This window comes from Cajanus cajan, chromosome 1 (genome assembly GCF_000230855.2).
Source record: "Cajanus cajan strain Asha chromosome 1, NIPB_CcT2T_4, whole genome shotgun sequence".
In the NCBI taxonomy this organism is placed as follows: domain Eukaryota; kingdom Viridiplantae; phylum Streptophyta; class Magnoliopsida; order Fabales; family Fabaceae; genus Cajanus; species Cajanus cajan.
This window is the reverse complement of record NC_138517.1, coordinates 23983857-23997954: the sequence shown is the minus strand read 5'-3', so window position 1 is coordinate 23997954 and position 14098 is coordinate 23983857. Positions and strand designations below refer to the sequence as shown.

Below are 14098 nucleotides of genomic sequence, written 5' to 3'. Positions count from 1 at the left end.
ATTTATAAAATTATAAATATTTATTTATTACATACTTATAAATTAAATTTTAATATTTTAAATAAATTATTAATTAATTTAATATATTTATTTACCTTAAATCAAACATATAAAATTTAAAAAATGTATTTATCCTTTTTTTTTTCTAATTATCAACTATTAATAAATTACTAACTTAAAATCTTATCTAATTATATATAATATTTTCATATCAAATTTAAAACCAGATATTAGTTATACAAAAATATTAAGATCATATAGTAAATTGTCAATAAGATTTTAGTTAAATAATTTAAAATAATTAATATTTCAATTATATTGTTAATTAGCAAATAATTTATTTCAAAACTAATTAATTTTTTATATTAATTATTAGTAAAATTTAATAACTTTTAATTTAACAATTAATTGGATCGATGAAATTCAACACACCATGAGTTATTGAGCGGAATAACTTTACCAAGAGTTATTTTGTAAGTTATCTTAAATCAAACATATAAAATTCAAATAATGTATTTATCCATGTTTTATTTTTTAATTATCAACCATTAATAAAATACTAACTTAAAATCTTATCTAATTATATCATAATATTTTCATATCAAATTTAAAACTAGTTCTTACATTTTCGACAAATATAAATTTGTCTGAAATATTCTATCAATAATATAACTTTTCTTACAAAAATTTTCTCATCAAAAATATAAATTTTTTGACAGATTTAATTTTATTTTATAAAAAATCATCTTCGATTAATAACATTTTGTATATATGATTTAAGAGTAAAAGATTTTCAATTGAACGGTTAAATTTACAAAATTCACATTTAATATAAAGTTATTGAGCGGTGTAACACTTAGTAAAATTATACCATTGTAATTCACATATATAATGTAATATATTAAAACAAATAATTTTTTGATAAAATAAAATTTGTTGCATGCATGTTTTTCTTTTGTGTTTTTTATTTATTGTATACGTTGATTGAAAAAATCAAAATTGTAAAATTGTATACATTGATTAAAAAAATCAAAATAAGAAAAATCATAAGATTTATATTCTATTTAGAATTGTTATTATAAGATATATTTTAAAATAAATTATCATCTAAAAATATATATTAGATATTAAAAACAGATTTATATCATAAATAAATTAAACTTTATTTTTATAAATTTAACATATAGATTTTTATATTTTTAATAGTGTTAAATTATTATAAAATAAAAGTCTATATAATTGTAGTTCTACCCAAATATTTAAAAATTATCTATGATAGATAAATAAGTCACACTTAAAATATATATTTTTAAAGAAAGTTAGGTTCAAACCAAGTAAATTATAATAAAATATAGTATAACCTAATTTATTTTCATCTTTAATACTAATCGTAGATATAAAAAACTTGTAATAAATAATTATAATATATATTTATACCTTTAAAAGATATATAAAATTTTTAATACTACAAATATATATAAGAAATTAAAAATAATAAATTAAAAATAAGAAATTAAAAATAAATTAAAAATAAGATTTGCGACGGAAAATTCCGTCAGAAATTTCCGACGGAAAATTTCGTCGGAATTTCCGACAGAAAATTTCGTCGGAAATTTCTGACGGAATAATTCCGTCGAAAATTTTCCGGCAGAAATTTCCGACGGAATTATTTTTCCGTCGGAAATTTCCGACGAAATTGTCCGTCGGAAAATTTCTATCGGAAATTTCCGACGGATTTATATTTCTGTCGGAAATTTCCGACGGAAAATTTTTGACAGAAAATTCTGTCGGAAATTTCCGGCAGAAAATTCTGTCAGAAATTTCCGACAGAAATATAAATCCGTCGAAAATTTCCGACGGACCATATCCGTCGAAAATTTACATTTTTCTTGTAGTGGCTAGTGGATAAGCGGCGGTTGTGGGAAGAGATAATTATGTCTAAGCGTGGTTTTGAGAGTTGTTTATGGTGTATAGTGGGGGATTTCAACACGGTGAGAAGACTGGATGAAAGAAAAGGGGGATTGGTGACTACGGTGCACGGGATATGGAGGAATTTAATTCGTTTATAAGAGATATGGAGTTGATTGATGTACCAATGGTTGGGAAGCGATTTACTTGGTTTAGGAGTGATGGTTCTATGATGAGCAGGTTGGATAGGGTGTTGGTCTCAGAAAGCTGGAGTGCTCACTGGGGTGCAGGATTTGTGGAAGTGATTCCGCGTGATGTATCTGATCATTGTCCTTTGATTTTGAATCATAAGGTGCTAAACTGGGGTTCTAAACCGTTTCGCTTTAATAATTGTTGGCTTTCCCATCGTGGTATTGAGGGTGTGGTGAGGGCTGCATGGGAGAAACAGGTCCAAGGTTCGTGGGCTGCCCAAAGAATACGAGGAAAGCTCTTGAATGTTAAAAATTCTCTAAAGAAGTGGAACATTGAGGTGTTTGGTAATGTGGATACCACGATAAAAAGCTTGACTAATGAATTAAAGGAGCTGGATGTTAAGAATTAGGAATACGTTCTTACAGAATCAGAAAGGAGTAGGCAAAAGGAGTTAGTAGATGGGATTTGGTGTGCTCGGAGGAACAAACTAACCTTGCTAGCTCAAAAGGCGCGAATTCGTTGGGGTAAATATGGTGATTTAAATTCCAAATACTTTCATGCTTGTATTAGGGGAAGACAACGACGTAACCAAATTATAGCTTTGAAGATGGGTGAGCGTATGGTAGAGGAGGTCTATGAGATTAAAAAAGTAGTGAGGTCATATTTTGAGGAGCATTTCAAAGCAAGAAGTTGGCTTAGACCACGATTGTCACTTGTTGGTTTCCCGGTGTTGTCTAATGAACAAAATGTAAGGTTGGTTGGTGACTTTACTGAGGAGGAGGTGTGTTGTTTAATTAGGGAGAGTGACGGTGGCAAAAGCCCAAGACCTGATGGGTTCAATTTTGCTTTTTTGAAGAGATTTTGGCCTCTTATGAAGGTAGATGTGATGGATTTGCTTGTTGAGTTTCATACTAACTTGAAGATTCCAAAGGCTCTTCTGTCTTATTTTGTGGCTTTGGTCCCCAAGGTTCCTTGCCCTCAAGGTATGACTGACTTTCGTCCTATCTCGTTGCTGGGGTGCTTGTATAAAATTATCTCTAAGGTATTGGCGAATAGATTGCATGGTATTCTTTCATCAATCATCTCAGAGAATCAGTCTGCTTTTATTCCTGGTAGACATATGTTGGACAGTGTTCTAGTTGCTTCTGAGGCTATTGATTACGCTCAGAAATATAAGAAGCCAATTTTAGTTATGAAGATTGATTATGAGAAGGCATATGACTCTGTGGAATGGGGCTACCTGTTGTTCATGCTCCGAGGGTGTGGTTTTCACGAGAGATAGGTCCGATGGATGGAAGCTTGTGTATGTGGGGGAAGCCTATCAACCCTTGTGAATGGGAGTCCTACGGAAGAAGTATCTGTGGGTAGGGGATTAAAGCAGGGTGATCCATTGGCACCATCTATGTTCTTAATTGCTGCGGAAGGCCTTAGACTGTTGATGAGTAGGGCTTTAGAGATGAATCTTTTTAAGGGATTACACTTAGGCGGTGAAGGTTCACCGATTTCTCTTTTACAGTTCGCGGATGATACTCTGATTATTGGAGAAGCTACTATACAGAATTTGTGGTGCTTAAAGGCCATCTTGCGCTGTTTCGAGTTAATTTCAGGCATGAAAATTAATTTCCACAAGAGTTGCGTGGTCAATATTCATTCTGGGGCAGATTTCACTAACTTGGCGGCTTCTTTTTTACATTGCAAGGTGGGTCAACTACCGTTTAAGCATTTGAGCTTACCTCTTGGTGCTAATCCTAGGAAGTTGTCTACTTGGAAACCAATGCTTGATGGCTTACGAAAGCGTCTATCCTCTTGGAAGCATAAACATTTATCCATTGGGGGGGCGAGTGACCTTAATTAATTCGGTTTTGAATGCTATGCCCATCCATTTCCTTTCATTTTTTAAAGCTCCAAACTCGGTGATTAAGGAAATTGTGGCCATCCAACGTGATTTCTTGTGGAGAGGTGTCAAGGATGGCTCAAAGATTCCTTGGGTAAAATGGGAAACGGTGTGTAAGTCAAAGGTTGAGGGTGGACTAGGAATCAAAGATGTCAGATTGTTCAATTGGGCACTACTAGGGAAATGGGTGTGGAGGTGCATGCTCTCTCCGGGTATGTTGTGGGCTAAAGTTCTTCATGATAGGTATGGTCGTATTGAGTCCTTTTCAAATTGCTCAAATGTGGATAGGAGGGCCTCTTGGTGGTGGAAGGATATAGTGTGGGTGCTACAACAAGGGAATTTTTGGTTGGACGAAAAGACTAAACGTTGTATTGGTGATGACACTATGACCCGATTTTGGGAGGATAAGTGGATAGGTGGTTTGCGCTTGTTGGATGTCTTTCCTCGTTTGTACTCCTTTGCCTTGGACCCGTTGTCAGTGGTGGCAGATAATGGAACTTGGGAGGGATCTACGTGGGTGTGGCAGGTTAATTGGAGAAGAGAACCTTTTGTCCATGAAGGTAGGAGTGTGAATACCTTGTTGGATATGCTTCAGGGCTTGCAGGTTATCTCTTCAAGGCAAGACTATTGGAGATGGATTTATGATAAGGACGGTGTATTCTCGATGAAAAGTGCGTACCTTTGGCTACAACGCTTGGTAGGTGGAGAACTCAGATACTCTTCGGATTTTCAACTAGTTATAAAAAGTCTTTGGAAATGTAAGGCTCCGATCAAGTGCTTGGTGTTTTGTTGGTAGGTGTTATTGAATGTGTTCCCGTGCAAATCATTGTTACAAGTACGTGGTGTGGAGTTGGATAACAATTTCTGTTCTTTTTGCTTTCTATTTGTTGAAGACCCTCTTCATCTCTTTCTAATGTGCCCGATGGCTTTTAATACTTGGTTAGTTGTTGCTAATTGGTTGGAGGTTGTGGTGGTCTTTCCCAATTCTTTAATTTCTCTTTATTTATATTGGACGAATCTTGGTATATATAAAAAACATTCTCACTTTTTGCGGGTGGTTTGGGTTTCTGTTATCTGGTCACTATGGCTTCATCGAAGTGTTATTATCTTTTAGCAAGGTACTACAGATTGCAAGGAAGTGTTGGATAATATTAAATTGCGTTCATGGAAGTGGATTAATAGTTCTGTCCCTGGTTGTTCTTTTAGTTACACAAGTTGGTATTATAACCTGGGTTTGTATTTCTCATAGTTTCTATTCTAGCTTTGATTCTAATTATGTCTCTGTGTCTCTTGTAACGGGTTAGAGTACCCCTTGTACTTCCTTTAATTTAAATTTCTTTTGCTTATAAAAAATAAATAAATAATAATAATAATTATTATTATTATTATTATTTTATTTAATGACATTCTCTTAGTACTTTTTTCTTTTAAAATTGTTTAGCAGTATATATTTATATATCAATAGTAAAAAAAATCCACCATCGAGTGTATGGATTATTAATGTTGAGTATTTTTAACTTAAGTAGTGATTTCAAGTTAAAGTTTTAAATATATAATTATCTTAAATATTTAAAAAGAGATTTGTCACCGATATAACTCCTCTTGACTCAAATAATATTGTTTCATGTAAAAATATATGTAATCTATTTAGTAAAGATTTTACAAATTTAAAATTACGCGTGTTTTAGTTTCTTTATATCCTACGAATATAAATCAGTATTTAGTTATTATCTTTGAAATATTATATCAATCATGTCTATTGAAAATAAAATTAAAAGGTGGAAATGTATATAATTGAAGACTAAATTGTACATTAAAAAATTATTTAATAATGAAAAAATGATTGACTTTAAACTTTTGGAGATTAAATTATAAAATAAATATAATTATTATTTTATGGACGAAATTGTGGGTTAATTCTAATTTAAAAATATAATATAAGGTAAAGAATTTGTGTAATAAATAATTGCATGTCAGAAATCAACATGATATGTAGGTACCAAAGTTTGAATCCTAGAAGAGAAACTTTCACGTTTTTTCATTCAAAAAGCCTTAACCACTTAGGAACTACATGGGTTATATATATACGACTTTAGACTGGTATTTTTGTCTAGTTCAACCTTCAATGAATAATTTAAAAAATGCCGATTATATAAAGAGGACAGACAATATCCGTTAATTAATAAATTGATTTTTAGTAGAACCTATTAGATCAAACTAGTTTAGGTTCATTTTTCACCACCAAGGTAAATTGTTATTTCAAGATTAAGTGCAGCTTTTGTTGAACTTAATTTTAGAAGAATAACTATTATGTTAACAAAATTTTCTCGAAAAATTGATATAGCTAATCATGGGAAAATCAAATTGAGATTTGGTGAATTTTCAGACGATAAAAATGGTGACCGGTGAGAGTTTAATCGAAGATTTACTGATATAATGAAGAGGGTCCAAATCACATGAATCTAAATAATTTTATATTAAATATAAATTTTATAAATTTAATTTTTTAATTAAAAGTTTTTTATTCGTAAATTATATATATAAAATTTTATATTAATTCAAGACAATTTGATATTTTATTTTTATAAAACTAAATTAATATAATATATATTTTAAAATATAATAAAATATAAACATTTTGATTACTTTTAAGTTGTTATTCAATTTTAACAAAATTTGATATAAATATATAAAGTGATATAAAGTTTTAATATAGGGTTAGTCTAGTGGTTAGGTGGGGAGGGGTTGTGATAGTTAGAACCATGAGGACTTGGATTCAATTCTCATTGTGACCATTTTGTAATCTTTCCTATCTTTACCAAAATAAAAATTCAATAGTTAGAGTTACAAAATTCACATTTAATATAAAATTGTTGAACGATGTAATACTTAGTAAAATTTATACCGGTATCGTTTGAACCATCCTCGATATAATCATATTATAATTATAAATGTTTTAACTGATATTTTTATAATAAAATTATGAATTTTATGATAATTATTTTAAGAAATATATTTTAATTTTAATTAATGGATAATATAAAAATTTATATAGTAATAAAAGAGAAAAATTAAACTCTATTATACGTGAAGGGCATGGTGGTAATCGGAAAGGTGAAAGTATGATTAAATTGAAATTTGGTGAATTTTCAGACGATAAAAATGGTGACGGGTAAGAGTTTAATCGAAGATTTACTATATTGTGATATAATGAAGAGGATTCAAATCACACTAATGTAAATAATTTTATATTTAATATAAATTTTATAAATTTAATTGTTTAATTGAAAATTCTTTATTTATAAATTATATATATATATATAATTTTATATTAATTTAAGATAATTTAATATTTTATTTTTATAAAACTAAATTAATATAATATATATTTTAAAATATAATAAAATATAAATATTTTAATTATTTTCAAGTTGTTATTTAATTTTAATAAATTTGATATAAACATATAAAGTGATATGAAGTTTCAATATAGGGTTAGTCTTGTGGTTAGGTGAAGAAGAGTTGAGATAGTTAGAAACATGAGAACATAGGTTCAATCTCATTACGACCATTTTCGATATAATCATATTATAATTATAAATGTTTTAACCGATATTTCTATAATAAAATTATGAATTTTATGATAATTATTTTAAGAAATATATTTTAATTTTAATCAATGGATAATATAAAAATTTATATAGTAATAAAAGAGAAAAATTAAACTCTATTATATGTGAAGGGCATGGTGGTAATCGGAAAGGTGAAAGTATGATTACTTTTTAATGCGTATTCATCTTCCTGTGACGTATTTTCGAACTAGCTAGCCACACGTGTGACGTTCATTTCTCACTCTCAAATCCACGTTGACATCTTAACCTTTCTTTTCTAACAATTTGTCACTGTCTCGCGGCGGTTTTTCTTTCTTCAATTACCCAAATTTAAAGCATACATCTATTATCTATATATTAACCCTCCTTCACAACAATATTTATATATAAGCTGGGTCAAAACTGATCAACAAAAATAATTCATTTTTTTTTTTCATAAATTAAAATTAACTTATACATAAATTAAAAATATGGTTATAGAAAGTTTCATAAAAATAAATTTATATATAAGTTAATCCTAATTTATTAAAAAATTATTTTTTTCTCTTATTTTTTCCTCTTAAAAATATCTACTATCTACATATAAAGTTATCTGAACATGCCCTTATCCATATACGTATTCAGCGATTCAAACATGATACATATCATTTGATGTGTTTTATGTTGTTTTCTTTTCTGTATTTCTCAGAAAGAAAGGAACAAGGAGGTAACCGCCATAGGGTTTGTGTTAACACAACTAACGAATACTACTAGTTCATACGTATGATACACATAGGTTATTAATAGTTATTAATAATTATTATAAATAAATAAACATAACTACGAACCATATAATTGTGTTTTCCGTGTACAAATGATCAATATAGAAAGAATCTTTTCATCATGGATGACGAGAAGACAAGTGGCGACCCAGTAAACCAGTTGACCCTATTTAACCGCCTTCAAAATGTTAAATATATATTTCGACCAAAAAAATTAAATAATAAAAAAGCATACAATAAATATTCCACCAAATTTGAAGTATTCAAAATCAGTTAACAAGTATGGGTCCTGTTTGATTGTTCTTCTTCATGATGAGCACAAACCATACCAAACTCATGTGGCACAGAGACGTGTTTTGACCATACAATCAGACTCATTCATTCAAAAACATTTTTTTACCTCTTTTGGAAAACAAGCAAATATAGTATATTCTTATGGCACCATTTATAATATTCTGAAATAAATTTCAATTTGTGGCCTTTTTTGTTTCTTGTAATGTGCTGTGTGGAAAAGTACTTAAATTTACTTATCATTGTTTAATAGACAAATATGCAAGTTGCGTTAAGCACTGTACCAATTTACACCTAACTCCATAGTGCTGAAAAATCACCAAATTGTGCAAGGATTTTCATACCAAGTAATTCTGGATTCTCCTGTAACAAATATGAAAATAAATTTATTTTTTTTAATTATATTGTTAATTCAAAGTATTTATTAATTTTGTTGATATCTAATTTCTACTTTTAATGCATACACAAAAAATTTGACTTTTTATGGTGATAGAGTTCAATTCAAACATCATCTTCTCTGTTTCTCTTTCTATCTCTAAAATGACACCGACATACCTCAAGATTTGCAAAATGACTGCAGCAATGTGTTAATTAGTTAGCTACAATTTGCACTTTCTATTCATTTCCTTTAGTCAAACTCAAAGCCAGTTTAGGTGTGAACTTAAATACCAAAATTCTCAGCGGCGATATACTTTAATCTTTTTTATTGTGTATTTTTCAAATACTTTAATCTTCAGAAAATCATAGACAATTTGTGCACCACGAAAATTAAACTAGTTTAAAAAATCGTGTAAAGGTGGTGGTGGTGGTGTGTGTGTTCACGCGCATGGTAGAAGCTAGAGTACACCGCACAAACCAAAGGTTATACACATACTATATACTTTATATTATAGTTTGCACTATTTTAATGGAGGCTGGCTACCTTAATTCCACATGCTTAATTTTGCACCCCTTTATTATATAACCGTTTCATTCTCAATAGCATCTCAAAGGGTGTCCTGAGAAGGAATCACACACAAAAAATTTCAGGTGGGTCTTAGCAATTCAATTTTGATTCAAAAATAGTAAGAATAACCATATATAGTATATAGTTTTCATGTCCTTGCTAACGGTGGCGCACCAAAGGGGTTCAGGCGAGTTTATCCGGTTCACGGCGAATCGTGACGGCGACGATGGTAATAGTGAATATGGTTATGGACATGATGGTGATGGTGGTGACGACAACAATAATAGCGGTGTGTCGGAGTCACTAGGATTGAATTTCAACCAAGTGATGCAACACGGTGGTGTGGCAATGCAAGGTGGTTCTTTGGCTTCAGGGTACAACAGGGGTGATCCAGAGTTTAGAGAAATGGTTTCGGCTTTGACACACGTGGTGTCATCAGGGTCTAGCCAGAGGAACATCGAAAGTGGTTATCCTATGATGTCTGGTTTTGGATATGCATCTTCTCTTTCTCGTTTCTCTTCTTCTTCTTCTCCTTCTCCTTCTTGGGTTGGTCACAAAAGAGGGAGAGAAGAAGCACAAGAGAGTGGCTCATCACATAACTTGATGCAGCAACAACAACAACAACAAAGTGCCACAAGACTCTTCAGAAACGTTGGTGACTTCATGGTGCCTTCTCAAGGAGACTCATCAACAGGTGCAATTACTTCACCATATCACGTCATCAAATTAACCATTAAACATGTTTTGCATATATACAATCATCACAATCACAATTCAGATATCATTTCATTTCATCCTTTTGTCATGTTTTATATCTTAAACAACAAATGAGGTATATATAGCTATATGTATGTATATCATAGTTTGCATTATCTTAAACTTTTTAACCAAGTAATTTTATCTTTTACAAACACACCAACTTGTTGAATAAAACATGCAGCATTAATCTGTATTAAGCATACAATATTCATTACTCACCCTTATTTTCATTGAATTTCCTTTCTTACCATGTAGTACAGAGGAGCATCATTCATGAATCCTATATTGCATGCATAAAATACTTCATTTTTTTTCATTTTTTTTAAATCTAGAAAATTTTCATTTTTCAAAACCATTTAATAAACTGAACATACTGATTACTCACATACTCAAATACCAAAAGGACTATAAAATAGTGCTACAACACCATGGTTGATAATTAACCCATTCAATACACAATGTGATTTTTCTACACACCGGTGCAAATCTTTTGTATGTTTCATCTTACCTCTCACTTAAACCAGTGACAGAAGAACATCCCACCTCTACAACTGCTTCTTCAGTAACCGCCATCATGACAGCAGTTTCTGATACTGCCATGACGACGGTTACTGAATCAGCTTCATCCGGAGGTGGGGAAAGGAGGAGAAAGTACAGAGGAGTGAGGCAGAGGCCATGGGGGAAGTGGGCAGCAGAAATCCGTGATCCACACAAAGCAGCAAGAGTTTGGCTTGGCACATTTGAAACTGAAGAAGCAGCAGCTAGAGCATATGATGAAGCTGCATTGAGGTTCAGAGGCAACAGAGCAAAACTAAACTTCCCTGAAAATGTTAGAGCAGTTCCACCTCTTCAACCTTTTCAAGCCACCACTAGACTAACTGTTTCCGACTCCTCCACCTCCCAATTCCGGCCACTGGCGGCGCCGCCGCCTCCATTCATGCAGCCACCACAGATTCAGGCTTCCCCTGACTTGATCAGAGACTACTTGCAATACTCTCAGCTTCTACAGAGTGACTTTCAACATCAGCAACAACAGCAACAACAACAAGAACAGCAACAACAACGTTCTAACTTGCTTCAGTGGTACTATAATGCACAATTGGCATCACTTCAATCACATTCATTGTTACCATCATCACCTTCATTGTCTTCTAATATGTCACCAACATCATTCCCTTCATTCTCAACATCTACTCAGTTGTCCTCTGCTTCATTTCCCTTGTTTTCAAGTCAACAAATGGGCTATTTACAGCCACCGGAAAACCGCCCTCCCGCCGGCGGCCGGCCAGAGTTTCCGCCGTCAACATGGTCAAATACCAGTGGCCATCCACCACCTTCTGGTTGATACAGTGTCTCCATTTCCTTCATATTTTCCTTTTTTTGTTTTTTCTATTTTTTTTTCTTTCTCTCATACTTAGAGAATGAATAGTGATAAAAGAATTGCTTTTCTTATTTCCTTTTGATGAAACTTCAAACTTAGATGCAAATACTTAGCTGTTCTTAGTGTTATATTTTTCAATCAAAATTAAAATTTCGTGTTGATAATTTGTATATCAAAAATTTACACTAAAGATTAATATAAATTATCAAGATGAAAATCTAATCTGATTGATGATCCATATTAAAAGTATGTAAGAAATTGTATTCAAATTTTACTCTTTCTTCTTTTAAGAATAAAACTTAAATATACTTTGATATTATTTTCCGATAAGAATTAAAATTTTACTTTGAAATACACACACTAACATTTAATGTAAATTTTTAGTATATGAATTATAAGTGGAACTCCATTTATGAGATGATAATAATACCAAAGAAAAACAACTAACTAAATTTATTCAAGTTTGTACCTTTTTTAAATGATGGTTAATTCCCAGAACTTGTAGATTGGGATTTAACTATTGTTTTGTTCCTATTCATGTAAAGAAGATTATATGAGAACAGAAAAGGTGGGAGTGATTGAAGGTTATGGATGATAAAGGATGGTAGGTAAAGACAAAGCAGCATTTAGGTTTAGGGTTTAGGGTTAGTTTATTTCCAATTATGAATGGATTTGATGTAAACATTCTCTCAGTTATCCGTGGAAAGACGTAGAAACCCATAGCTTTTACATACCCTGTCTGCTACCTGCTATACAGCCACGGTTTTTTTTATCAAAATGTTCGTATACTTTAGTTCTTTTTAAATAATATATTTTGTGGAGATTTTGTCATGATGATGATTCTTTATCTTTTGGGTTATTTTGGATGTGTTCATTTATTCCAATCTTAATCAGCAAGAGTAATGTGTTTAATATATTAGTCATGAGCTCATCTTGCACTAAACCTCTGTTTGGTATAAAAAAATAAATAAATAAATAAATTAGAAAGAAGGTTTTTAAATTTGAATTAAAGAGAAAAGGAAAAGAAAGAAAATTTGAATTTTGTTTGTAAAAGTTATTTTTATTTTTAAATCAAACAAAAAATAAGTTTGTATTTGGGTTTTCTTTTCTCTCTTTTGTTAATTTGTTCTGTTTTAAATAGAACATAAGATAACTTTACTTGAATACAATAATGATGAAATTATTCCCAAATTTTAAACAATCTCATCATAATTATTTACTTTTCATTCTTTTTCACCTCACGGCTTTTCATCCTTTCAACAGTTTTTATGCTTTGTGTGAGTCATATATTAAAATTTCATGGAGCTATAACTATTCACTTGGAGATTTTGATGATCAATGTGTTAAATTTGGAGCCATAACAGTTTTTATGCTTTGGTGCATAATCAAGTGTGTTAAATTTATTTCTTAAGGCTATGCAATCTTTATTCTTTAGGCTAGATGTAGGCTAATATTGAATGAAATACTGAGTATGTGCATGTCCTTGTCATTCATTACACATCTTCAACATGTAAAGGCACGAAATTTCTACAATTGGGTTAATGCATATCTCGTTAAGTTTGAATTTTAGAAAAATATACATTACTTTTCAAAAATTCTTTTCCAAAACACTTATTTTAATATAACTAAAGAATAAGTTGATTCAAATCAATAGTAAAAAATTTCCTCTAATGTGATTAGTGAGTTGAGAATTCAAAATTAACTCTACCCATAATTAACTTTGGAGATTTAAATATTCCAAGGTTAACTTCCCAATTATGTTTTCAGTCAAATAAAAACTGAAATAAAATAAAATAAAATAAAGTTCAAGCTAACTACAATGGGTTGTTATTAACATAGTCTTGAGGTATGAATGTGGTTGTTTGTGTACTGAATTTCTAAGTTGAGAAGTGGATCAGTCAAATCATGTGGATCCTGAAATTGAGAAGATGAAGGACTTTATGCAAGTTTTAAGAATCAACTTGTCCAAATATAGCTTTGAATTGCAATTGGTCTTTGAACTTTATAGTGTAGCTTATATGGTTCAAGGCTTCTTTTTGAACTGATCAAATTTAAACCTACTTTTCAGTGCAGAGAATTGTTTGACAAATGTTGTTATATAACTAGACTGAAAACATAGACTTGAAGTGATAAAGTTATGACTTTTAAGATTAAAAACTACAATATGCATTTGAAATCAAATGCAATAATATATTACCCACTTGAATTGAATTAGTTAGGTGGCTTAGGAATGGCACAGACTCGGTTATTGTTGGAAGTGTGTCTTATTACCTTGTTTCTAATTATAAGTGATATATGATAAATTATTAAAATTTAAAAAATGAAATAGATTATTTTTAATTAATTTTATCATAA

General features: G+C 30.7%; 2 protein-coding genes across 3 annotated transcripts; both read left to right on the top strand.

The window, feature by feature from the left end:
• The first annotated feature begins 3971 nt into the window (after nt 1-3971).
• On the top strand, nt 3972-4790 carry LOC145953263 (putative mitochondrial protein AtMg00310). Its single transcript, XM_083067174.1, has one exon. It carries the CDS (start codon nt 3972-3974, stop codon nt 4788-4790), a length of 819 nt encoding a protein of 272 aa, XP_082923300.1.
• A 4627-nt stretch (nt 4791-9417) lies between these two features.
• LOC109790502 (uncharacterized) lies at nt 9418-11849 on the top strand. 2 transcript variants are annotated; one of them, XM_020349667.3, is made up of 3 exons: nt 9420-9686; nt 9791-10297; nt 10887-11849. In XM_020349667.3, the coding sequence occupies exons 2-3, from the start codon at nt 9931-9933 to the stop codon at nt 11705-11707; spliced, it is 1188 nt and encodes a 395-aa protein (XP_020205256.1). In that variant the 5' UTR covers nt 9420-9686; nt 9791-9930; the 3' UTR covers nt 11708-11849. The 2 variants fall into 2 exon arrangements, with proteins under 2 accessions (XP_020205255.1, XP_020205256.1); XM_020349666.3 differs by having other exon boundaries at nt 9418-10297.
• The last annotated feature ends 2249 nt before the right edge of the window (nt 11850-14098 follow it).

Bases quoted from the DNA above. Each gene is read 5' to 3' on its own strand.
- LOC145953263 (XM_083067174.1), top strand. From the start codon at position 3,972: ATGCCCATCCATTTCCTTTCATTTTTTAAAGCTCCAAACTCGGTGATT.
- LOC109790502 (XM_020349666.3), top strand. From the start codon at position 9,754: ATGTCCTTGCTAACGGTGGCGCACCAAAGGGGTTCAGGCGAGTTTATC. The intron at 10,298-10,886 runs GTGCAATTACTT...CACTTAAACCAG, and splicing joins TCAAGGAGACTCATCAACAG to TGACAGAAGAACATCCCACC.